Raw genomic sequence first — 26,621 nt, 5'->3', positions numbered from 1 at the left:
ATGTAGATTGTACTGGCGTTAAATGTACATAAATGCCTATATAACCCAACGGTGTTACTAAACGTGTGTTAATGATATGTAATTAATTTGTTTGTATTTGCAGTGTTCTGAAAATGACAAAAACTGCAGCCGTTATGTTTGGTAGTATTTTACGTTACAGTTGCATTAAATGTTCATAACCTTACAACAGAGACCATATAATAGATTATTAACTTTAGGGGCCGTTCATAATTTATGGCTACGGGGGGTGATGATGATTTGTATGGAAAAGCATGTACAAAGTGAATGACACCCACCCCCAACCCCCCACCCCAAAAAAATAAAAAAATATATGTACAAAATAAGTGATCCCCTGCATGTCATGCCCTAAAATATATGTCCAAAATCAATCACCCCCCCCATAATTCCCCTTCCAAAATTGCTGACCCCCAGTACGTGTGTACAAAACTGCTCCCCAGCTCCACCGCAGAACAAAATGGGTGAACCCCTCCTTAAAATCATCAACAACACACACACACACACACACACTCCCCCACCCCCCCGCCATAAATTATGAACGGTCCCTTAGCAAACAAATAAAACAATTTGTACTTACATATTAGCAGGGAGACTATAATAACGTAGTAGATAATCCCTGATATTAGTTTCTAACATTAAATTTTGTGTGACGTAAAATACGCTAGAAAATACCCCTACTTCCATAGTAACTGCCGTTTATTAAATTTGCTTGTTAGATTTCACAAAATATATTACACAACTAGAGGAAATTTCCTTTTTTAAATTTCGTTTTTTGGTTTTTTCCCACACTCCAGCTTTCCTGCTCGTTGAGGCTGGAGACAAGAAATATAACAGATTGAGATGACCTGGGATTGTTTTTATTCATAGTAGAGACTGAGTAAGTCTAGAATTGAAAACTCCCTACAGCGATTTTCGTCATCCAGTGTGAATCACATTTCACCAAAGGTTATGTTTGAAGTTGATGAAACGCGTCACACTATTGAACTTGGAAGTGCAGCTGTCACAATCTGTCGATGAACGAACTTTAAGTCATGGATATATGGAAAAAGAACTGAACGGCATTTCAAAGCACGCGCAGGGTGTTTCTGTAAGGTACTATATTTCACAGAAACCACAAAATTGGACGAAGGTCGAGGAGATGTGTGGTTGTGGAGAACGGACGTGTTGATGAGATCGTGAGGTCAACAGAGTTCTCGGTGTAACCGGTTGTTGTTGTTGCGGTCAACATGACATTCGACAGTAGAAGGTACGTTTATAGTCACATCCACTGATTACACGACCTCTCAGTATCACCAGGCCGACATTACTGCATAAATACTACCCCTGACCTAGACTGGACACTGGCTCCCAACCACTGAGCAAGTCAGCACATACCTCAAACGGCAAAGTCTCTGCATGATCACACTTTTATCTTGAACTTCTTCAGCACCTTGTCATTTTATGTTGAACAAATATTAGGTTTAAAAATATAAACATTAAATAAAAAAATGTATATATACTTATGTGTATGTATTAACCCTGCCTCTTAGTGTGCTGGTATTGTTATCATATATATATACATCACAGCAGTGGACACTGATGGCCCAGTGGATGGTTAAGAAAGTCAAACATCATTGGAAATAATTATTTTTAACATCTGTGTGCTTTACATAACTCACAAAAGCTTGCATCATGTTCATACAACAAGAACGAATTAATTTTATGTTGAATCGTGGTATAACTTCCTTGAAATGCTTGTATTTGGGGGAGTTATCTTATTTAAAGGCAACAAAAAATCAACAATAGCTGAAACAGTAGATAATTAATATATCCAAGCTAAGACCAACTCATGCACACATACAGCCACAAGTCAAGACGCATGAATCATAGCCACAGTGAGCCATCCATCACTTCAATCATCAAGACCACCCTCCTCTGTACAGTGACCTATATCTCTTGTGCAGGGCTCGAAAATTCAACTCGTCCGCTCGTATTGACGAGTAACATTTGTTTCGGGCAAGTGAAAAACATAATGTGCTCGTCCTACTGTGGACGAGTACCTGTACGTTTTCTGACCCAAAAGAAACATTTTTCTTTTTCCTTGAAATTCAGCTATCTTAAATGGTGAACAAATTCAATTTTGTCAAAGTTTTTGAACCAAGACAAAGTAAGTAATGTTTATTGTAGCTTTATTCCAAGCAAAGGCTTTGAAATTAAATAATTTAAATTTATATTCATTGTAATGCATGATCTTATAGGGCAAGTACAAATTTAGAAGGACTCGTGAAAAGTTCATATCAGATTTTAAATGTTTTGAGCCCTGCTTATGGCAACTGATATAGTATATGTATGAGTGACATCCTGTAAGTTCAGTCTGGCGTTTGTTCAGTAACATATTTTCAGTGAAAGTACTGTGGCAAACTGAAAATGATAACAACTGCTGTATCTTATCCGGTTATGGTTATGGTCAGATTGTTCCTGCAGACAGAGATTCACTTCACCTCTCCACAAAAGAGAAATAAGAAAAACAAGATTTATGGATGTCAACTTCTTTATTGTTAATAACACGACGTTTCGGAGCGTATGCTTGCTCCTTCAATTGGAAGGAGCAAACATACGCTCCAAAATGTCATGTTATAACAATAAAGAAGCTGACATCCATAAATCTTGCTTTTCTTATGTATACACTTCTAAATGCCCTTCAAGGAAAAGAGAAATAGATTTATGTCTATTTGACATCCCCTATAAGTATAAAACCTGTGAAAGCTGATACTTGATAGCTTCACTTAAGCCAACTTTCTGTATTTATGAACATTTTAAAGTTTATGTATTACAATTTTTGGTGACAATGATTTCACATAGAAAGAATATTCAGAGAAAGAATAGAGTTTAAGATTTTAACTCTAACTTATCAAGTACTAAATGGAACTGCTCCACTCTATCTCCAAGCCCTTGTCTCACCCTACGTCCCACCGAGGAATCTCAGATCTGCCGATCAATCACTTCTTGTTGTGCCTCCATATAAACTCAAAACTTTCGGACATAGATCCTTCAAACATTCAGCTGCTTTCTTGTGGAACTCTCTCCCTACAGACATCAAATCTGCTCCAACTCTCTCAAGTTTTAAATCTCATCTAAAGACATTCCTTTTTCTTTGCTATTGACAGTCTTGTGTTTGTGCTTAGAGCATGGCCAAGTGTTGTGGAGTCAAGCGCATTACAAATGATCTATATTATTATAGAATCTTCCAGTCATTGTTGATAATTTTCTTTGGATATGTGCTGTGTAAAAAATCAAATACAAGAAATATTTTGATCAGTATGTGTAGTGTTAGCCTGTCTCACAGTGCTTGAACTGCCTAGCCCCTTTCTACAATGCTAAAGCTCTAAATGAAGCAAGTCTAGAATCAGGCTCAGGAATACTGAGTCCCATGGGTACTCATACTGCTGTCAATCGCTGGGTGGCCATCAAGGACCAATAACTTTATGACTGCTCTGTGACTTACCTGACTTACAGTCTGTTTGACTAGAAAGTGTCCCCATGAATTGCTAAATATACTAGGCACATAAAGAAACTGTGCATACAAAAATTTAAATCTAAATTTATCAAACCTGTGTAGACACATAAGGATTTAAACTCAGAGATTAGTGACATGTATCCAACATGCATGCACGTGCCACGTTCCGTGACGTCAGTGGGTTCGTCCTTGAGACGTGCAATATGTTGTTGCACGTGCATTCCGGGAAAGAGAAACAGAGCAAATGAATGCCACACAATACTGTCACTTTGGAAAGCTCAACCCCTGCCCTTGCAATCGTTCAAAAAATTAAACGGCTATTGAAACGCATAGCATGCCAAGGCTCACGTCTGCACAACGTCATGAGGCCATTGGGATGGTCCGTGGGGGAATGTCTCAACGACAAGTGGATGCACATTTCCACTGCCACCGGAACACCATTTCTGCACTGGTGAGACGCTACCAGAACAGCCAGAACATCGATCGGCCACATTCTGGACGTCCACGTGAAACAACGCCAAGACAGGACAGATGGATAAGGGTGACCCATCTTCGCCACAGGTTTCAGACTGCAGTGATAACTGCCCGAAGCATCCCAGGACTTCGCCGTATCCACCCCAACACAGTTCGACAACGTTTACGTCATCACGGGATCAGACCAAGACGTCCCGCCATACTGCCTATCCTGACACAACGTCATCGACAAGCTCGCCGAATGTGGTGCCGAAATCATGTCCGCAGACCCTTGTTTTGGTGGAGAAATGTTGTTTTTACAGATGAGTCCAGGTTTAACATTTCCCATAGTGATGGATGTCAACGTGCCTATAGACGCGTGGGAGAACGTTATGCACAGGCCTGTGTCTTGGAGAGGAATCGCTTTGGTGGTGGTTCCGTGATGATTTGGGGTGGAATAACAGCACGCCAAATAACTCCTTTGGTGATTGTTCAGGGCAACTTAACAGGTGTGGGCTACAGGGATCAGATACTTCGACCTGTGGCAATTCCTTTTCTGAAACGTCATGGCACTGGGTTAACCTTCCAACAGGACAATGCCCGCCCTGCAGTGTGCTGATGATAGTTTGTTAAACAACTTTTTTTGTGATGCATGACAATTTCTAATAGATGAAAAGGTGTTTGGGTATAAGCAGACTGGTATAAGTTATTCATGAACATCTTGCCTCGTAATATTTATTAACTATACCTTTCTAAACTGATATATTTAGCAAATCATGGGGACACTTTCTAGTCAAACAGACTGTAGTCCTCTTTACTCCTTGGGGAGCATAGGGCCTCAACAGTTGTCCTCCATGCTTGCCGGTCAGTGGCTATGCTCTTGGTAGCCTCCCAGGTTAAGCCGCCTTCCCTCAGATCTTTTTCCAGGCTTCGTCTCCAGGCCTGTACTCAAGTTTATCTATTTCTGACGTTTCAACAGGGGTACGTGTGATTAGATGTCACATGACCGGAAACTAGCGACGTGTATGTCAATATTATGTTTATGTGAATGATATAAACCATTCTTCAGTATCATACAGTTATTTTTATTATGCACATATCAGAAGTATTTTAGGCTCAAACCTTTTGATAGTCCCTCGTACTTCTAGATCTGCTCTTATCAAGATCATGCAATGACATTTTTGTTTTTTCTAGTAAAATGAGTCATGATTATTTCAGTGGTGTTCCACTGTCAGACTGTCATTGCTCCATAGTGTCTACTTAGGGCTGCTGACTTCTGCTGTTAACCAGTAGTTTAGTACTATGAATAATCTGAACCTAGTTAGTTCAAGTGAAAACGTTACTTCAGGAAATACAGAAGATACTTTGTACAGTTTTAAGGTTATGTTTTTGAGAACAGCTTACTCCTAATTTTGTGTTTCAGTTTCTAAATCACCACACTTAAAGGTACAACAGAACTCTGTTTAGTTTCCACAGGACCTGTCTTGTAAGAAATGTTTAGCCTGCTGTACTTGCCTTATCTGAACAAAATCCTAGACTGACAGTGACAAAATTCAGATATGTTTATCATAACTCTGTTTACCATCCATACTGTTTAATGGGGAAAAATGTGATATGCCTATTTTACACAGCGTTCAGTTCCTGACTTGTGACGTTGTGTGGAGCTCTGATGATGATGATGATGATGAAGATGATGACAATAAAGTTGCAAATGACATTGGTGAGAAGGGAATGTCAAGAAGTTTATCGGAATCAAAGACTAATGACTGGAGCACTGTAAGTACCACAGGTATATCATTCTTATAGTGTTGGATGAACCTACCCCGGGTAAATATCCCATGTTGGTGTGCAGGCTGCCCCCCATATATACTGAGTCAAAAAAGAAACTTCACATTCTTTCTTCAGGGCACTATAAAACAACAAGAGATGGTAAAATTTATTAAATTGTTATTATTTCATTGCTGAGATCTGTGTGATGTACTCGATACACTGACAGTGCCATAATCAGTTCCATAAGGCTACACCGCCGTTCCAAAACATGGGTATACAGAATGTCAAGTCACAAGAATAAAAATGCAAAATTTCTCAGTTCAATATCATGTATGGCCACCCCGCGCATTCACCACTGCCAAACATCGTCTCCTCATCGACTGCCTGATGCTTGTGAACACGTGGTTGGGGATTCTGAGCAATTGCTCTTGCAAGGCAGCGCCAAGTTCCTGCAAATTCTGAGGTTAGTTCCTAAGGCCACGAAGCCTTCTCCCAAGTGCATCTTAAACATGCTCTATTGGATTAAGGTCAGGGGAAATTTCGTGTCAAGATCACGGTATGCGGCAGAGCATTATCATGCTGGAACTGTAGACCTGGGCCATGAGCCGCCATGAAAGGAACGAGTTCAGGGGTGAGCACCTGGTTGCGGTAAGCAGCAGCTGTGAGGTTTCCACGGATGACCAGAAGTCGGGAACAGTTGTTCCAACAGAAAGCACCCCACACCATGCAACTTCCGCCCCCGAATCTGTCGACTTCCTGTACACAACATTGGGCATACCGTTCACGACGTAGTCTCGAGACTCTATGCCTGCCGTCCGCAAATCTGAGGGTAAACCTGGATTCATCGCTAAAGACGACCCGATTCCAGTCTCTCTGGGTCCATTGGAGGTGACGTTGGGCCCACAGCAGACGTTGACGTTGATGAAACGGCGTCAATATTGGCCGACGATATGGACGTCGTGAATGGAGATTGGCAGCCCGCAACTGATTTTGAATTGGTGCCAATTCTTGAGGCCAATGCAAACACGTGCATATGAAGAAAACTTGGATGCGAAGATCACGTGATCGACTGCACGTGCAAAACCTGATTTGGCACTAACGTCATTTGCACGATGAATGGATGGGTTTGAGTTGGTTTTGCTAACGTTTTTCTAGAGTCGAAAGATAGGGATCCCATTTCGGATACATAGATGTATCATCAGAAAAAAATTATTCATTATTTTTCAAATTACATTTTGTGAAGTTTCTTTTTTGACTCAGTATATTTGAATGTAACAAAACATGACACGACGGACTGTAGGTCATCATGCTCAGATGACATGAGTCATTGTGCCAAGACGACATGAGTGATTGTGTCCAGACAACATGAGTCATTGTGCCCAGACGACATGAGTGATTGTGTCCAGATGACATGAGTGATTTTGGCCCAGATGATATGAGTGATTGTGCCCAGATGATATGAGTGATTGTGCCCAGATGACATGAGTGATTGTGCCCAGATGACATGAGTCATTGTGTCCAGATGACATGAGTCATTGTGCCCAGATGATATGAGCGATTGTGCCCAGATGATATGAGTGATTGTGCCCAGATGACATGAGTCATTGTGTCCAGATGACATGAGTCATTGTGCCCAGATGACATGTGTCATTGTGCCCAGATGACATGAGTCATTGTGCCCAGATGACATGAGTCATTGTGTCCAGATGACATGAGTCAGATGACATGAGTCATTGTGTCCAGATGACATGAGTCATTGTGTCCAGATGACATGAGTCAGATGACATGAGTCATTGTGCCCAGATGACATGAGTCATTGTGTCCAGATGACATGAGTCAGATGACATGAGTCATTGTGTCCAGATGACATGAGTCATTGTGCCCAGATGACATGAGTCATTGTGTCCAGATGACATGAGTCATTGTGCCCAGATGACATGAGTGATTGTGCCCAGATGACATGAGTGATTGTGTCCAGATGACATGTGTCATTGTGCCCAGATGACATGAGTCATTGTGTCCAGATGACATGAATCATTGTGTCCTTATGACGTGTCATTTTGTCCTTATGCCATGAGTCTTTGTGCCCATAAAGTATGTGTCATTGTGCCCAGATGACATGTGCCATCATGCCCTGATGACAAGTGTCATCATGACCAGATGACATGAAATAAATCAACCAGGCATTTGGTTTTGAGCAACTGATAATGCTTGGACACATGATGTTTCCTTTGAGTTATTCTGGATGGTATTTTTTCTAGAACATAGCAGCAGGTTCCACAGACGAGGTGTGGCTACAGCAGCTAGAGAAGTGCGAGTGTGTTGGGTTTGTGGCCAGTCCAGATAACAACAGGTAAACCATGCTTTACACAGATTATTGTTTGTGGATACCACTGAAAAAGATGTCTTAGAATCAGAGATTCCTTCAAGGTTATGTTATGGAGTGATGTTCATTGACCATTGTGGTCTTCCAAGTTCTCTTCCGTGATCCCGGGAGAGACACCAAAATATGTGACCTGGGTCTCCTACTGTGTTGTGTCATTAAGGGGGCAAGGCACTTCGCCCACATTGCACTCAGTCCACCCAGCTGTTTAAAATGGGTACCTGAGAAGCGGATGTATGGACCTATACAGTCGCGCAAAGCGCTTAGTAAGCTGCTTTGAAAGTGTAGTTCCTAGGTGCAGGGTAATTAATGTAACTCTCAGAGAACAGCATTGAGTTGGATCCTAGGTGCAAAACTTAGCATTATTATTATTCTCTCTCTGGAATTGCTCTCTCTCTCTCTCTCTCTCTCTCTCTCTCTAGAATACTCTCTCTCTCTCTCCATCTCTCTCTCATGAATGTGGAATACATGCAATTCTGATTGGACAATCAGAGGGTTCTGATTGCCACCATCCATTCAGCTGTTTCTTTGAGAGCTGCTTATTGTCCAGAGATTAATATTCAGAGACACAGGAAGTTATTGTCCTAATGATATCACTTCAGCCTGTGCCACTGTGGTCTAGAAGCAAGGGATCATGCCGTGAGTCTGGATGAAAAGGATTCTAAACCTCAGTGGAACAGAAACACCAATATCAGAAGGTCGAAAACTGATGCTATTGGCAGGATACAGTTCCAAGACGATGACCTTGACTCTTGGGTGAGATGGCATTTGATGCTTTCATGGAAAGAGGAATTCAGCATTCATTTCATTATGTTTTGGGGTAGAAATGACTTAAAGGGATCAAACATCAAGTTATAGTTCTAGGTGTGTTCAGATGCTGACATTCAGCATTGAAAGTGTTATTTGTCTTTTAGTAATGGCACAAAACCTGGCTTTAATTGTCAGTAGAAAAGTATAATACTTTATGGATGACTATAGCTTCTTATACCGTTGTCAAGCAAGAGTGCTCCGTTGTCAAGCAAGAGTGCTTGACAACGATATAAGAAGCTATACGAAACGTCGCATCATATCAAATAAAGAAGTTGTTATCCATAAAGTATTATACTTTTCTATTATCCATCAACTTCTAAAATGCCAATCAAACAGATCAGTTTAATTGTCAGATTCAACTTTTTTGTTAAACCAAATGTTAAAGGTCACATGCAACGTAAAACACAACTTTGCAGATTCTGATTCTGCAGATTCACTAATTTTCCCCCGACTTTTCGGGGGAAAACTGGTTTCAACAGCTGGGCTGCGCTTTAGGTTCGGTAACTTGGAAGCGGGCTGTCCGTTGAATACTCGGTGAAGGCTTTGGTGTGAGCTATTTTCCTAATGTTTTGTTGATATCTCACAGGCGAGAGCTTTTTATGTGTTATGACAGTAAATAAACTGTTTCTATAATTTCATTTGTCTATTTGACCACACGTTCTTCTTACCGAGTCACTTTCTCAGTTTGATACTTAAAAGCAAAGTCATTATTTAGCGTTGACAGAATTTCTAACTGTGATATAGATATGTCGTTGTCACAGACAAAACTCAATGTCTTGTTTTATTGACACCTGTGTGTCTGCCTGCCTGTCTGCTAATGACAATATTCAATACACAACTGCGATCACTGACCACATGCAATTTGAACTTAACACCAATCAGGCTATACACCATAAACAAAACGCATTGATTTACAGCCCGAGTTCGGTCTCTGTCACATTATGTAATTACACAGACAGGCAGGTGTGATACTTGAACACATGACATGTTATGATGTCTGTTGATTGCAAAATGTTATACTCAAAAAATGAGCATGTATTTACAAAACCCATCATCTCTATATATACACACACAATGAGCCGTGAGGGCATCTGCAAATGAACCAGCCGTTACACTTGAGTGCACACCCACCCGCTCTGACTGGGTTCGGTATCCCGGCTGCTTCGTTTCTTGGGAAGTAAACCCAAGTACACAATATTGCACTTTTGATGTGCGATTGTACGCTTATAATTTTGTTTATATGTTTTTTAATAACCAGCAATGTATATTATATGTCATAAATAAGTGATAATTGTGTTTTAATTATGTTTGATTTTTTGGTTGCATGTGACCTTTAAGATACCTCTGTATGAAAATTTGTATGTTCAGAAAAAAACATTAAAACCAGACTTTAGCCAGTGTATATCTGGTTATATCATGGGAAAAAAGGATTTTGTTAAGTATTGGCACTAATACAGTGTAAAAGTGAAGGTGTATTATTCAAAGAATAAAAAATATAATGAATATACCTTTTATTTGAATTTTAAATTGCTTGCACATAAAAAGTTTAAAAGTGAGCTCCAGACCCTTCTTTCTCTTTCAAGTATTTGCGCCTGGATTTTGAAACCAAAGAGGAGAAGTTGCAATATCTCCTTGGCAACATCCTGCATCTCTCTCATTACAACCTCTACATCCACTTCCTGGACTTCCAACAGGGTGACGACGACCTGACAGCCAGTCAACAGACACAGCTGCAGGAGAGACTCGAGAGTGGACTCAAAACTCTCGCACTGAAGACCAGTACGCCACTGAACATTGTATATTCTTGTGTTGGAGATGGGCTTGGGGTGGGTGGATGGGGTTGGCCATTGGACCTGGAGATGGAGTTAGGGCTGTTGATGGGGGTTGGTCATTTGAGCTGGAGATGGGGTTATAGCTGGGATGAAGATATTGTTGGGCCTGGGGATTGGGTTTGGGGAGATGGGGTTGGTCTTATAGGGTTGGAGATGGGGTTGGTCTTATAGGGTTGAGATGGGGTTGGTCTTATAGGGTTGGAGATGGGGTTGGTCTTATAGGGTTGGAGATGGGGTTGGTCTTATAGGGTTGGAGATAGGGTTGGTGAGAATAGGGTTGGTCTTATAGGGCTGGAGATAGGGTTGGGGTTATAGGGTTGGAGATGGGGTTGGTCTTATAGGGTTGGAGATAGGGTTGGTCTTATAGGGCTGGAGATAGGGTTGGGGTTATAGGGTTGGAGATGGGGTTGGTCTTATAGGGTTGGAGATGGGGTTGGTCTTATAGGGTTGGAGATGGGGTTATAGGGTTGGAGATGGGGTTGGTCTTATAGAGTTGAGATGGGGTTGGTCTTATAGGGTTGGAGATGGGGTTATATGGGGTTATAGGGTTGGAGATGGGGTTGGTCTTATAGAGTTGAGATAGGGGTTGGTCTTATAGGGTTGGAGATGGGGTTATAGGGTTGGAGATGGGGTTGGTCTTATAGAGTTGAGATGGGGTTGGTCTTATAGGGTTGGAGATGGGGTTGGTCTTATGGGGTTTTAGATGGGGTTGGAGATGGGGTTATAGGGTTGGAGATGGGGTTGGTCTTATAGGGTTGGAGATGGGGTTGGTCTTATAGGGCTGGAGATGGGGTTGGGGTTATAGGTTTGGAGACCGGGTTGGTCTTATAGAGTTGAGATGGGGCTGGTCTTATAGGGTTGGAGATAGGGTTGGTCTTATAGGGCTGGATATAGGGTTGGGGTTATAGGGTTGGAGATGGGGTTGGTCTTATAGGGTTGGAGATGGGGTTGGTCTTATAGAGTTGAGATGGGGTTATAGGGTTGGAGATGGGGTTGGTCTCTATAGTTGGTCTTATAGGGTTGGAGATGGGGTTATCTTATAGGGCTGGATATAGGGTTGGGGTTATAGGGTTGGAGATGGGGTTGGTCTTATAGGGTTGGAGATGGGGTTAGTCTTATAGAGTTGAGATGGGGGGCTGGTTATAGGGTTGGGGTTGGGGATGGGGGAGATGTTGGTCTTATAGGGTTGGAGATGGGGTTGGTCTTATAGGGTTGGAGGGTTGAGTTATAGGGTTGGTGATGAGGTTGGTCTTATAGGGTTGGAGATGGGGTTGGTCTTATAAGGTTGGAGATGGGGTTGGGGTTATAGGGTTGGAGATTGGGTTAGGGTTAAAGGGTTGGAGATGGGGTTGGTCTTATAGGGTTGGAGATGGGGTTGGGGTTAAAGGGTTGGAGATGGGGTTGGTCTTATAGGGTTGGAGATGGGGTTGGTCTTATAGGGTTGGAGATGGGGTTTGGGGTTATAGGGTTGGAGATGGGGTTGGTCTTATAGGGTTGGAGATGGGGTTGGTCTTATAGGGTTGAGATGGGGTTGGGGTTATAGGGTTGGAGATGGGGTCGGGGTTATAGGCTTGGAGATGGGGTCGGGGTTATAGGGTTGGAGATGGGGTTGGTCTTATAGGGTTGGAGATGGGGTTGGGGTTATAGGGTTGGGGTTATAGCTGGGGTTGGAGATATAGCTGGGGTTGGAGAAGGGAGGTGGGGTGATCTTTGTTGGATTTATCACTGTCACAAGATATTTTTAATCTCCAAATACATGTGGGGACTTGAAGGTACTAGATTTTGTACTCTATTAGGAAGGTGTACTCCCAGTGTTTCAGAACATTGATTGATCCTCAAATTGGTTTTCAGAGTTGTTTATCAGCTCAACAGGCATGAAGACAGGCATGTCGCGTCACATCCACACTGTCCTGACAAAACTATGCAGCAACCCAGTTTTCCATGCTGAGGTGTTCCGTCTGGCTTGTGCACCTTGGGGACGCCTTGCAGATGCAGAGAGGTCAAAGTTAACTGGACCGTCATCGGCAAGACTATGATATTTATATGAATTATCAAAAATGGATAAAGAGATATTCTCAAATGATCAAACTTTAAAAATATCCCAGGCAATCATTTTATCTCACACTAATATTTTATGAACACGCTATAAGACTGATGTTTGGAATAATTTGAATATTTCTTTTCCTTCAACTTAGGAGCAGGTTCAAGTGATAAAGCCGGGGCAGAGGGAGGAAGAGAATGTGTTGGGGGAAGAGTTATCCCCCTTCTTCAGTCATTATCTGCTTTTTGATGATGGTGTCATCAGTCCAACACCAACTTTATCCAGCACAAAACATGCATGCTCTTTCAGGAAAAATATCAAAAACATTCTAGATCACATGAGTAAGTTCATTTGAAACATACAGTCACAGGAGGAGTCTAAAACTGCTATAAGTTTTTGAACAGCATTTATAAGTGATATGTCTTAAATGGGGTGGGATGTCTTGTTAAAACAAGCAGTTAAAACAGTTTTCTGGAAACTAGTTTCAGTGGGAAATACTAGAAGTTTCTGGAAACTTTACAATATTGTTATGAAAAGCATCATGGGTGAGCTACAGACCCTGATTTCCCCTGCAGGTGAAGATGCTGTGAGTGTGTATGTTCTGATCAATGGTGGAGCTGTGGCACTGCACCGGGTGTACAAGGCCATCAAGACCGGACACCCTGTTATCATCATACAGGTAGGCTTTTACAGATGCAGAATTGATTCCTTTTGGTATGATGAGTGAACACTTTGGTAAGATGAGTGAACAGTTTGGTACTGTAGTATTGATGCCATGACTTGTTATATTTATGCCATGACATGACTGTAGTATTGATACCATGGCTTATTGTATTTGATGCCATGGCTTATTGTATTGATACCATGGCTTATTGTATTGATACCATGGCTTGTTGTATTGATACCATGGCTTGTTGTATTGATACCATGGCTTATTGTATTGATACCATGGCTTATTGTATTGATGCCATGGCTTGTATTGATACCATGGCTTATTGTATTTGATGCCATGGCTTGTTGTATTGATACCATGGCTTATTGTATTTGATGCCATGGCTTATTGTATTGATACCATGGCTTATTGTATTGATACCATGGCTTATTGTATTGATACCATGGCTTATTGTATTGATACCATGGCTTGTTGTATTTATGTCATTACATGACTGTAGTATCGATGCCATGACTTGTTTTTTTTTATGCCATGGCTTGTTGTATTGATGCCATGGCTTGTTGTATTTATGTCATGACTTGTTGTTTTGATGCCATGGCTTGTTGTATTTATGTCATTACATGACTGTAGTATTGATGCCATGGCTTGTTGTATTGATGCCATGGCTTGTTGTATTTATGCCATGGCTTGTTGTATTGATGCCATGGCTTATTGTATTTATGTCATGACTTGTTGTATTGATGCCATGGCTTGTTGTATTTATGCCATGGCTTGTTGTTTTGATGCCATGGCTTGTTGTATTTATGTCATGACTTGTTGTATTTATGCCATGGCTTGTTGTATTGATGCCATGGCTTGTTGTGTTTATGCCATGGCTTGTTGTATTGATGCCATGGCTTGTTGTATTTATGCCATGGCTTGTTGTATTGATGCCATGGCTTATTGTATTTATGTCATGACTTGTTGTATTGATGCCATGGCTTGTTGTATTTATGCCATGGCTTGTTGTTTTGATGCCATGGCTTGTTGTATTTATGTCATGACTTGTTGTATTTATGCCATGGCTTGTTGTATTGATGCCATGGCTTGTTGTGTTTATGCCATGGCTTGTTGTATTGATGCCATGGCCTGTATTTATGCCATGGCTTGTTGTATTGATGCCATGGCTTGTATTTATGTCATGACTTGTTGTATTGATGCCATGGCTTGTTGTATTGATGCCTCGGCTTGTTGTATTTATGTCATGACTTGTTGTATTGATGCCATGGCTTGTTGTATTGATGCCATGGCTTGTTGTGTTTATGTCATGACTTGTTGTATTGATCTCATGGCACAACTGTAGTATTGATGTCATGACACTGCTTTAGTATTGAAGCCATGGAAGCCATTGCACCACCATAAGGTAACTTCTGTTACCTGTATTATAGCACAGGACGATTCCCTGTTTTACACATCATCATGTTTGTAATTTTTTCCTCTCTTTTAGAGAACTGGTGGTTATGCGGACAAACTTGCCAGAAACTATTTTTTAGCACAGATAATTCTTGAGAAGTTTCTGGATCAGACAGGCAAGATAGCTGTAAGGTATGCTGCCCTGAAACATTTACTTACCCAAAGAAATCAGGACATGATAATAATAATAATAATTGTCTATTTATCATGCGCATTTCTCCGTGCACAATGCATGCTCGAAGCACCCAAACAATCTGGTTATTATTACCCTGGATATCCCAAGCTGCCTGTGAAGCGCTAGAAGGTTAATGGTTACATGACATCCCACCGGGTACCCATTTTCTGCTGGGTGAACAGAGGCAATTTTGAACAAACTCACTTGTCTTCGTTGTGGGGCAGGATAAACTCTCAGGAGTGTGCCCAACGTTGCTAAACTTCAACTGATTATAAACTGAGCTCTATGCACAGGACCACACACTACCACACACATCCTCTAAGAGCCTGAAACTAGAGTTCATGATATCTTAAATGTTAAACACACTGTGCTCTGCCTAGTAAGCCAGAGATCAGGGATAATCAGTTTCAGTTGCTGGAAGCGATGTCCTCATCTGCTTCCGATTTTGCACACAAGTGTCTAAGGGCCTATAGGGTGGGCAGTCAGGGGAGGAGAAACAGAAGCAGTCAGGGGTGGGTGAGAGGTAGTCAGGGGTGGGACAGAAGCAGTCAGGGGTGGGTGAGAGGCAATCAAAGATGGGACAGAAGCAGTCTGGGATGGGTCAGAAGCAAGTCAGGGATGGGACAGAAGAAGTCAGGGGTGGGTCAGAGGCAGTCAGGGATGGATCAGAGGCAGTGAGGGATAGGTGAGGGGTGGGTCAGAAGCAGTCAGGGGTGGGTCAGAGGCAGTGAGGGGTGGGTCAGAAGCAGTCAGGGGTGGGTCAGAGGTGAGGTGAGGTGAGGTGAAATTGGGTTTAACGTCGTACTTGAGAATATTTCGCTCATATGACAACGTGCATGCGTGTGTGTGTGTGTATGTGCGGCTGCTTGTACTAGCCCAGACTTAAGCTGGTTTTATAGTGCTAGCCCACTGAGATACCATGCCGCAGTGAAGCATGAATACCCCACTCAGACACATTATACTGACTCCGTGCTGACCAGTCCTTGTTGTACCCATTAATGCCGAGCACCAGACAGGGACCAACAAGTACCATATTTTTTACGTCTTTTGGTATGACGCAGTCGGGGATCGAACCCGCGACCTTCCGCTCTCTGGGAGGACGCTCTAACCACTACACCACGGAGGCGGTCCAGGGGTGGGTCAGAGGCAGTCAAGGATGGGACAGAAGCAGTCAGGGGTAGGTCAGAGGCAGTCAGGCATGGGTCAGAGGCAGTGAGGGATAGGTGAGGGATGGGTCAGAAGCAGTGAGGGATGGGTCAGAGGCAGTGAGGGGTGGGTCAGAAGCAGTCAGGGGTGGGTGAGAGGCAGTCAGGTGTGGGCGAGAGGCGGTCAGGGATGGGTCAGAGGCAGTGAGAGATGGGTCAGAAGCAGTCAGGGGTGGGTCAGAGGCAGTCAGGGATGGGACAGAAGCAGTCAGGGGTGGGTCAGAGGCAGTCAGGGATGGGACAGAAGCAGTCAGGGGTGGGTCAGAGGCAGTCGAGGTGGTTCAGAGGCAGTCAAGGGTGGGTCAGAGGCAGTCAGGGATGGGTCAGAGGTGGTTCAGAGGCAGTCAAGGATGGGACAGAAGCAGTCAGGGGTGGTTCAGAGGCAGTCAAGGGTGGGTCAGAGGCAGTCAGGGATGGGTCAGAGGCAGTCAGGGCTGGGTCAGAAGCAGTGAGTGATGGGTGAGAGGCAGTGAGGGGTGGGTTAGAAGCAGTCAGGGGTGGGTGAGAGGCAGTCAGGGATGGGTCAGGGGTGGTCCAGAGGCAGTCAAGGGTGGATTAGAAGCAGTGAGGAGTGGGTGAGAGGCATTTAGGGATGGGTCAGGGGTGAGTCAGAGGCAGTCAAGCGTGGGTCAGGGGTGGGTCAGAGGCAGTCAAGGGTGGGTCAGAGGCAGTCAGGGATGGGTCAGAAGCAGTGAGGGGTGGGCCAGAGGCAGTCAAGGTTGGGTCAGAGGCAGTCAAGGGTGGGTCAGAGGCAGTGGGGAGGGTCAGAGGCAGTCAGGGATGGGTCAGAGGCAGTCAAGGGTGGGTCAGAGGCAGTCAAGGGTGGGTCAGAGGCAGTGAGGGGAGGGTCAGAGGCAGTGAGGGGAGGGTCAGAGGCAGTCAGGGATGGGTCAGAGGCAGTCAGGGATGGGTCTCCCCTAACTATGACAGTTTCCGGGGTCAGTTATGAAAACAATACACATGTTTGTACTTAAGGGCAACAAAAACCATCCACAACTATAAATGACTAAAACCATCGACTACTCTAAATGACTAAAAGCATCCACTTCATTAAAATATGTCTTTTTCTGGCTCAACCAAGATGATGTATATGTCTGATGGAGTATACCTCATGGATATTTTAGTTGTACATTTAGGAGATAAACATCGTTTCCGGGTGTTATTGAGTATTTGATGCACAGGAATTCATTTGGAACCGACAGCAATAGCCGGAGCATTCAAATGAAATATTCCTGTGCTTCAAATACTCAATATGACCCGGAAATTGGCCAACACATGATGTTTATCGACATTGTAAACACAAAAGTAAACCAAAAGGTCCACACACGTTTCTGTTGACATCGAGTACGGGTACAGCAGTGAAATGTCATCAGCTGACGACGCAACAATACAATGGCGTGTGCGATGTTTGTACATATTAATATGCAGCAAATGGTCTTGCAATTTCGGTGAATCGAATATCAATCAGATTAAAAAACTTTTGGTTTACAATATGTGAAGAAGGTATGTTTATACTGGTGCTCTCCTGCCATGTCATAGTGATGCTCCCTACACTATACACTAAACCCTTCACAGGTCCAAGCTGAAACCAGCTAAAGTGTTGGAGGATATAGATGAGGAAGATGAGAAGAAAGTTCGATATATATTGGAACACAACAACCTGCTGACTGTTTTCGATCCCTTCCATCAGACGCAGGGCCTCGACATGGTCATCTGCCAGGCTCTTCTGAAAGGTGGGTTGCAGAGCATCTGTCGCCTATTGCAGAGCAGGTGTCACTTATTTGGAGCAGGTGTCGTTTATTGCAGAGCAGGTGTCACCTATTGTGGAGCATCTGTCGCCTATTGCAGAGCAGGTGTCACTTATTTGGAGCAGGTGTCGCTTATTGCAGAGCAGGTGTCACTTATTTGGAGCATCTGTCGCTTATTGCAGAGCAGGTGCCACCTATTGTGGAGCATCTGTCGCTTATTGCAGCATCTGTCGCCTATTGCAGAGCAGGTGTCACTTATTTGGAGCAGGTGTTGCTTATTGCAGAGCAGGTGTCACTTATTGCAGAGCAGGTGTTGCTTATTGCAGAGCAGGTGTTGCTTATTGTGGAGCAGGTGTCACTTATTCAAGAGCAAGTGTTACTTATTGTAAAGCAGGGGTCACGAGCGGTGAGCATTACTCTCACATGAACTTCAATGCTTAAAACTGAACCTTTGACATTCCTCGTAAACACAACCACATTCATGAAACACGTTGCGCACGTGCATTACCTGCACCCTAGCCCTTTAAAAGCACAAGGAATTTTGAAACTCAGTCACTTTGAAAAAAATGCCACGCTTGACACAAGAATCGGTATGGTCAGCCAAGGTGCTTCAGATGTGATGATTGCCAGGCACTTTAATGTCCATCCATCCACTGTTGGTCAACTCAGACAACGTTCTCGAGCCACCGGAAGTGTTGCTGATTGTCCATGACCTGGTGCACCATCTGTGACAACAGCACCATAATATCCGAGTTTCACGCTTGCAAAATCGGTACCAAACAGTTGCTGATACTGCAAGGAGGACAATTGGGCAGCGCCCAAACGGTGCGAGGATGCCTTGCTGCCTTCAACATCTGGTGTAGTCGCCCGTACCGTGGTCCAACCATATTGCATCGCCACAGACTTGCCAGACAGCTAATGGGGCCAATCTTGGCAACAGGCCATAGCGAGATGTCATTTTTTCAGATGAATCCAGGTTTAACGTATCCTTTGCAGATGGATGTCAAAGGATTTATCGACGTCAAGGAGAAAGTCTTGCACCAAAATGTGTCCTTGAACATGATCGTTTTGGAGGGGGGGTGGTGTCATGATCTGGTGTGCTATCAGTGCCAACTTCCGATCCCAGATGGTAGTGGTTTATAGCAATCTGAATACTCAACGTTCTGTAGACAATATCCTTTGTCCGGCTGTACTCATAATGATGGATCAACATGGCGGTTGTAACCATTTTATGTTTCAGCATGATAATGCACGTCCCCAGGGTAACAAGGGACTTTTTTAAATGCAATGGAGTTGTACATTGCAAAGCAAGTTTTGCAGGTTTTCAGGATAGTTGAGTTGCAGACTTATATGTTATATTGTGATATTGCTAAAGAAAGTATATTACAACCATTCACTCATTAACTCATGCTGCGGTACATTGCCTAGTAATATTAAATAAGGACAAAACATTATGGATGAACATCCATAAAGTTTTGTCCTTATCTGATTCCCCAACTTCTAAACATGCCACTTATAGAAGTTAGTAATATTAAGTGGAAGTGCTTTATGCCATATCTTTTCATCTTCATATCTCTGCCGTACAGATCTACAGTTTATTGGTGACTCATGTCCTCGTTTCAGGAAAACAAGAGACTCAGTTGAACAAGCTACTGGAATCATTTCAAACATCAGCCACCAAGACTGTAGCCCCCACCAGGACTGGTTCTAGGCCTAGTCAGCAGGAGTGTTTTCTGGGTGAGTCTCACGAAGCAATTGCAGGGTTTTGCATTGTGTTAGTTAATTCGGAAACTATTTATTGATGTTTTCCATCATGATATTCTTTTAAAAAACATGTATTGATTAAGAAAGTGGCAGCTGGTCAGCTGAAAAGAAGACGTGAAGGTTGTCAATGTTCTGATGTATTCCCAGGTTCAGATAGCATGCAGATGGACTTCCTGATCGAGGCCATGTTGAATGATAGCTCAGATGCAGTCGACACCATCTTGAAGGGAGAGCTCTGCCTGGTCAAACACTTCACCCAGTGCAGGTTCTGTCAGCTGTACAACAGGGTAAGTGTACTGTGTTGTGGAATGTTGGTCTGTGTCTAGTCAAACACTTCACCCAGTGCAGGTTCTGTCAGTTGTACAGCAGGCTAGGTGTACTGTGTTGTGGAATGGTGGTCAGTGTCTAGTCAAACACTTCACCCAGTGCAGGTTCTGTCAGTTGTACAACAGGGTAGGTGTACTGTGTTGTGGAATGGTGGTCTGTGTCTAGTCAAACACTTCACCCAGTGCAGGTTCTGTCAGTTGTACAACAGGCTAGGTGTACAACAGGCTAGGTGTACTGTGTTGTGGAATGGTGGTCAGTGTCTAGTCAAACACTTCACCCAGTGCAGGTTCTGTTAGTTGTACAACAGGCTAGGTGTACTGTGTTGTGGAGGAGCGATGTGTGTCTGAAATCTGCATTTCGTTGAATACTTGATTTTATTTCAGGAACAGTGTCTAGGATCCTGTCTTCCACTTCTCAAATCAGCCAATGCAAGAAATGTCGAGGTTAGATTTGATTGTCACAAAGTTGCCATGTCTCTTTAAGATGTCCCTCAGATTAGCTATAGACAGTGAAAACAAATAACACCTTTAACAGGCAAGACTTCACCTCATCATTGCGAGAGTATTATTATTATTATTGGATATTTATATAGCGCACATATCCACGCACTAGTGCTTGCTCAAGGCGCTGGTATGTTTTCCCTCGACCATTGGATGTCAATCTCAACGGCACATCTCGTTATCAATCTCAACTCCCTGGGGACCATACAACTCTGCAACAAGGCGCACCAAGTTATTGCGGCTTTCCCATCCTTACGAGGTACCCATTCACAGTTGGGTGAACTGGGACACATAGTCACAGTACTTTGTCCAAGTTTACTGCACGTTGCTGTACCCGCAACTGGGTGTCTGCACGTATTCATGTTGCATCCATCTGGTCATATACCAACAGATTCGTGGGTTCTTTTAAGTGCACAGGTTTGTGTACTGTACACTAGGGGTTGTGACAACACGGAAAGAGTCTGCACAAACATGACTCCTAGGTTTTTACACCCGGTCACAGGTGGGCTCGATCCCGGCACCTCATGCCTGCTGAATCACTAGCCTGGCTCCTTAGCCAGCTCGCCCACCACGCACCCGTAATATTCTCATCAGATGTTCCTTAGTTGTGACCAAACACAGGATTGAGGACTCAAAGCTCCTTGCAGTGACTCATCCATGTGACTGTTTCAGAGTCTGGGAGTGAAGGCAGACATGTTCTGCCCGTCTGATGTGCGACTAGTGCTGCGGGACCTCCTGGGTGGCTCCTACCCTATAAAGTGTAAAGGCAAGACCTGTCCCTGTGTTCTTCGGGCGGAGGACGTCCGCAGCATGAAGTACTTTGGTAGGTCATGAGTCTCGCATGCAGCTACATGCTCTTTCACATGGACAGTCACCCACAGTGTCAAACACTGGTTCTCATGTATCTTGTGCTGCCTGCAAACTCCAATATCTACTCTCTCACTCTCTGAGTTTGGTGACACAGCCCAACACACACTACAACACTGTGACACACTCTGTCATACACTGTTGTACATGTTGTTATTCTGTCAAACACACTGTGACACTTTCTCTCATAAACTGTCGTACATGTTGTTATTCCCTGTCAAACACACTGTGACACACTGTTACACACACTGTTGTACATGTTGTCATTCTCTGTCAAACACACTGTGACACACTCTGTCATACACTGTTGTACATGTTGTTATTCCCTGTCAAACACACTGTGACACACTGTGACACACACTGTTGTACATGTTGTCATTCCCTGTCAAACACACTGTGACACACTCTGTCACACACTGTTGTACATGTTGTTATTCCTGTCAAACACACTGTGACACACTTGTCATTCCCTGTCAAACACACACTGTTGTACATGTTGTACATGTTGTCATTCCCTGTCAAACACACAGTGACACACTCTGTCACACACTGTTGTACATGTTGTCATTCCCTGTCAAACACACTGTGACACACTCTGTCACTGTTGTACATGTTGTGTTCCTGTACATGTTGTTATTCTCTCTGTCAAACACACTGTCACACACTGTCAAACACACTATTGTACATGTTGTCATTCCCTGTCAAAACACACTGTGACACACACTGTGTACACACTCCTGTCAACACACACACTGTTGTACATGTTGTCATGTTGTCATTCTGTCAAACACACTGTGACACACACTGTCATACACTGTTGTACATGTTGTTATTCCCTGTCAAACACACTGACACACCGTCACACAGACTGTTGTACATGTTGTTATTGTACATGTTGTACATGTCATTCTCTGTCAAACACACAGTGACACACTCTGTCATACACTGTTGTACATGTTGTCATACCTGTCAAACACACTGTGTCACACACTGTTGTACATGTTGTCATTCCCTGTCAAACACACAGTGACACACTCTCTGACACACACTGTTGTACATGTTGTTATTCCCTGTCAAACACACTGTGACACACTGTTACACACACTGTTGTTCATGTTGTCATTCACTATCAATCACACTGTGACACATTGTCATACACACTGTTGTACATGTTGTCATTCCCTGTCAAACACACAGTGACACACTGTCATACACTGTTGTACATGTTGTCATTCCCTGTCAAACACACTGTGACACACACTGCCAAACACTGTTGTACATGTTGTGATACCTGTTAAACACACTGCGGCACACTCTGTTACACACATAGTTGTACATGTTTTCATACCCTGTCAAACACACTGTGAGTCACACACTGTTGTACATATTGTCATTCCCTGTCAAACACACTGTTACACACTCTGTTACACATACACTGTTGTACATGTTGTCATTCCCTGTCAAACACACTGTGACACACTCTGTCACACACTGTTGTACATGTTGTCATTCCACGCCTGTCAAACACACTGTGTTGTAAACACACTGTGACACACTCTGTTACACACTGTTGTACATGTTGTCATACCTGTCAAACACACTGTGACATGCTCTGTCATACACTGTTGTACATGTTGTCTTTCCCTGTCAAACACACTGTGACACACTGTTGTACATGTTGTCATTCCCTGTCAAACACACTGTGGCACACTCTGTTACACACACTGTTGTACATGTTGTCATTCCCTGTCAAACACACTGTGACACACTGTTACACACACTATTGTACATGTTGTGATTCCTATCCCTACAACACAGTTAAATCTAACCTGTGTCTTCATTGAAAGCACCATACATATTCCCTAGATGATATATGTCTTCGTACAGAACCCGACATGTATCGGACGTGTCTACCACCAATCCAGGAGTTGTTCCTGTGGGCTCTGCTGACCAACCATCAGAAATTGGCCAAGGTCTTCTGGAAACACAGTGAGGTTGGGACAGTTTACATAATAAAGCTTTTCTTAATGATGATTTGATTTTTTGCCACATGTTTGTAAGTGAGTGAGAGAAAAAATTAACACCAATTTGAGTATTGCAGTTATCAGTATGTATTGATTCAGAAACTGTATCATGCTTTGTTACCATGGTATCCCAGTGTCAGTAGACATAGAGCTACAACATGACACCTCAGTAGTGATGTAGCATTGTGTTACCATGATATCCCAGTGTCAGTAGACATAGAGCTACAACATGACATCTCAGTAGTGATGTAGCATTGTGTTACCATGGTATCCCAGTGTCAGTAGACATAGAGCTACAACATGACACCTCAGTAGTGATGTAGCATTGTGTTACCATGGTATCCCAGTGTCAGTAGACATAGAGCTACAACATGACACCTCAGTAGTGATGTAGCATTGTGTTACCATGATATCCCAGTGTCAGTAGACATAGAGCTACAACATGACACTGATAGTGATGTAGCATTGTGTTACCATGGTATCCCAGTGTCAGTAGACATACAACTACAACATGACACCTCAGTAGTGATGTAGCATTGTGTTACCATGGTATCCCAGTGTCAGTAGACATAGAGCTACAACATGACACCTCAGTAGTGATGTAGCATTGTGTTACCATGGTATCCCAGTATCAGTAGACATAGAGCTACAACATGACACCTCAGTAGTGATGAAGCATTGTGTTACCATGGTATCCCAGTGTCAGTAGACATAGAGCTACAACATGACACCTCAGTAGTGATGTAGCATTGTGTTACCATGGTATCCCAGTGTCTGTAGACATAGAGCTACCACATTACACCTAAGTAGTGATGTAGTATTGTGTTACCATGGTATCCCAGTGTCAGTAGACATAGAGCTACAACATGACACCTCAGTAGTGATGTAGCATTGTGTTACCATGGTATCCCAGTGTCAGTAGACATAGAGCTACAACATGACACCTCAGTAGTGATGTAGCATTGTGTTACCATGATATCCCAGTATCAGTAGACATAGAGCTACAACATGACACCTAAGTAGTGATGTAGCATTGTGTTACCATGACCAAAAAAGCTGACTCTGTCATGTCTATCATTGTGTTACTGTGACAGGACAAGCTGGCATCTGCAGTGGTGGCTGAGGTGCTACTGACCAGACTCGCTGACCGGGAGAGTAACACAGACAGGGCTTTCAAACTCAGGGAGAATGCAAAGTAAGTACACTGTAACATTGCTGGTGAGACATGAGTAGTATACATAATGGGGCTTCTGGACCACATAGGTACACCATGCCTAGAAGCTCCATACTAGCCAATTCGGCTCCCACAACCACTAAAACATTAGTGTTTTTCACAAAACTATATCGGAAGACGAAAAGTGTCCCGACGCAAGTGCACTCGAATTAGAGATATGCGGGTATATGGAAATAGAAAAAAATGCCAGGAACGAAGCTATCACGCGAAGCCTATGCCGAGATCCGATCGGGTCATTTGTCCGTTCGGGAAGCGAAGAGGAAGTGCCACATATCGCAAGCCATATATGAATCCATGGTGGTATAGACCCCGAGCCAGAAACAAAGACTACAACTTCCGACATGGCAGAAGTCTTCAAGACCCTGCTGGAGAAGTGTCCCTATCTCTTGCTTTCCGACCGAGAGAAACAAATCCTGGAGCAATCGGGACTAGGGCTCTGACGGGTAGCAAAAATCGGACTCGAGTACCTGGGGGATAAAACCCGACCCAGACTCGAGTACCCGAAAGAAAATTTTAGTGAGAGTTATGTGCGTGTGTTTTAAGTAGTTTTCAATGGAATTTCACACAAGAATGCCGCACTTATATGTTATAACGTCTGTATTGAATTGAAAACTTACACGAAATGTTTCCTTAAAACGCGTGGTTATCAATTTGACGAAACACAAACCTAATATCATTGACTTATTTGACTAGCATCAGTCTATTTGGATGGATACCAAGGAATCAGCGATTCCTCCAGGCATCTAGTGGCAAGAATGCAGGATTTTAGGTCCCACTTGTCTCTGATGTAATGCCCTGTGAAGATGATGTAACCCTAGGTGGCACAGCTGGTCCACAAATTTGTTGTCAAAAGATAGCCAGGGGACTGCTTTAGAATATCCTTAAGCTGAGTTTTGGTTTCGGCATATTCCTTCATAAGGTAATTATGGAGGGTTTTTGAATATGGTGCGATACAACTGGAATTAAGTGAGTGACAAAAATCACGAAAACCATTACCTTTAACAAGGTTCAAAGGTCTGAGGTATCTAAAGCACATCATCATGGCCTTGCGTGTGAGTGTATGTTTTTGAGTCAAGCTTTTTTCGGTTGTAACCCCCAAAATATATATCCCTGCTTCCGCGTGGCTTGCTTTTTGACTGGATTTTGACGACTACTGCCCGGAACCCAAGGACAGACACAACCGTAGCGAAATACGAAGGGAAGAACCGACTGTTGCTGCTACTCGATTCGCCGACTGGAGAAACGATTTCGGTCTATGGCTTCAAGATACTGGAAAAGGTTCAAGACGCCGGCGGAAAAGAATGCCTACGGTTGGTGGGTGGACCCTTTCTGGCTTGGCAAAATCTGCCACTCGCCCATATCGAACAGGAAAGACGATTGAGAAGTCGAGTTGCTGCTCCCAGACACCGAGCGGGTATAGTTTCTATCGAAAAACACACACACACACACAAAAAAAAACAAAAAACAAAAAAACCCTTGTTCCTACCTAGTTTGCCTAGTTTGTACCTAGTTGCTTCTAGTTTCTACCTAGTTCGCACCTAGTTTGTACCTAGTTTGCCTAGTTTCCCAAGTCCGCCTAGGTTCTGCCTAGTTTACTATATAAACAGTGAGATGTATAGTACAAACAAAATGCCTTCAAAAAGACAACTATCGCAAGACCAAGTGGAAGATATTCACAAGATGCGTGGAAAAATCTCTGCACAAGAAACGAAACAACGATTTGGAATCGGTTCCAATCAACTACGCAAAATATGGAATACAGAAGAAGATATGCAAATAGCTACAAAGCCCATTTCCTCCTCTCCCGCTACAAATCTGAACTCCAGCACATCCGTATTGCCAACCACAG

General features: G+C 43.2%; 1 protein-coding gene across 1 annotated transcript in view; it reads left to right on the top strand.

Annotated features, from left to right (window-relative positions):
• Positions 1–931: 931 nt before the first annotated feature.
• The window catches only part of LOC124287355 (transient receptor potential cation channel subfamily M member 4-like), a 39,717-nt gene continuing 14,027 nt past the window's right edge, over positions 932–26,621 (top strand). The window contains exons 1-16 of the mRNA XM_046723859.1: positions 932–1,264; positions 5,599–5,743; positions 7,999–8,090; positions 8,723–8,876; positions 10,514–10,709; positions 12,614–12,786; positions 12,958–13,144; positions 13,379–13,482; positions 14,963–15,060; positions 17,884–18,041; positions 19,680–19,793; positions 19,968–20,107; positions 20,531–20,590; positions 21,320–21,470; positions 23,402–23,508; positions 24,633–24,733. Coding sequence (XP_046579815.1) covers positions 1,245–1,264; positions 5,599–5,743; positions 7,999–8,090; positions 8,723–8,876; positions 10,514–10,709; positions 12,614–12,786; positions 12,958–13,144; positions 13,379–13,482; positions 14,963–15,060; positions 17,884–18,041; positions 19,680–19,793; positions 19,968–20,107; positions 20,531–20,590; positions 21,320–21,470; positions 23,402–23,508; positions 24,633–24,733 — 2,000 coding nt within the window. The 5' untranslated portion in view covers positions 932–1,244. The remainder of the gene's footprint in view (positions 1,265–5,598; positions 5,744–7,998; positions 8,091–8,722; positions 8,877–10,513; positions 10,710–12,613; positions 12,787–12,957; positions 13,145–13,378; positions 13,483–14,962; positions 15,061–17,883; positions 18,042–19,679; positions 19,794–19,967; positions 20,108–20,530; positions 20,591–21,319; positions 21,471–23,401; positions 23,509–24,632; positions 24,734–26,621) is intronic.

This window comes from Haliotis rubra, unplaced genomic scaffold, assembly GCF_003918875.1.
Source record: "Haliotis rubra isolate DU_JTF1 unplaced genomic scaffold, ASM391887v1 Scf40, whole genome shotgun sequence".
Taxonomy (NCBI): domain Eukaryota; kingdom Metazoa; phylum Mollusca; class Gastropoda; order Lepetellida; family Haliotidae; genus Haliotis; species Haliotis rubra.
This window is presented reverse-complemented; position numbering and strand designations above follow the sequence as displayed.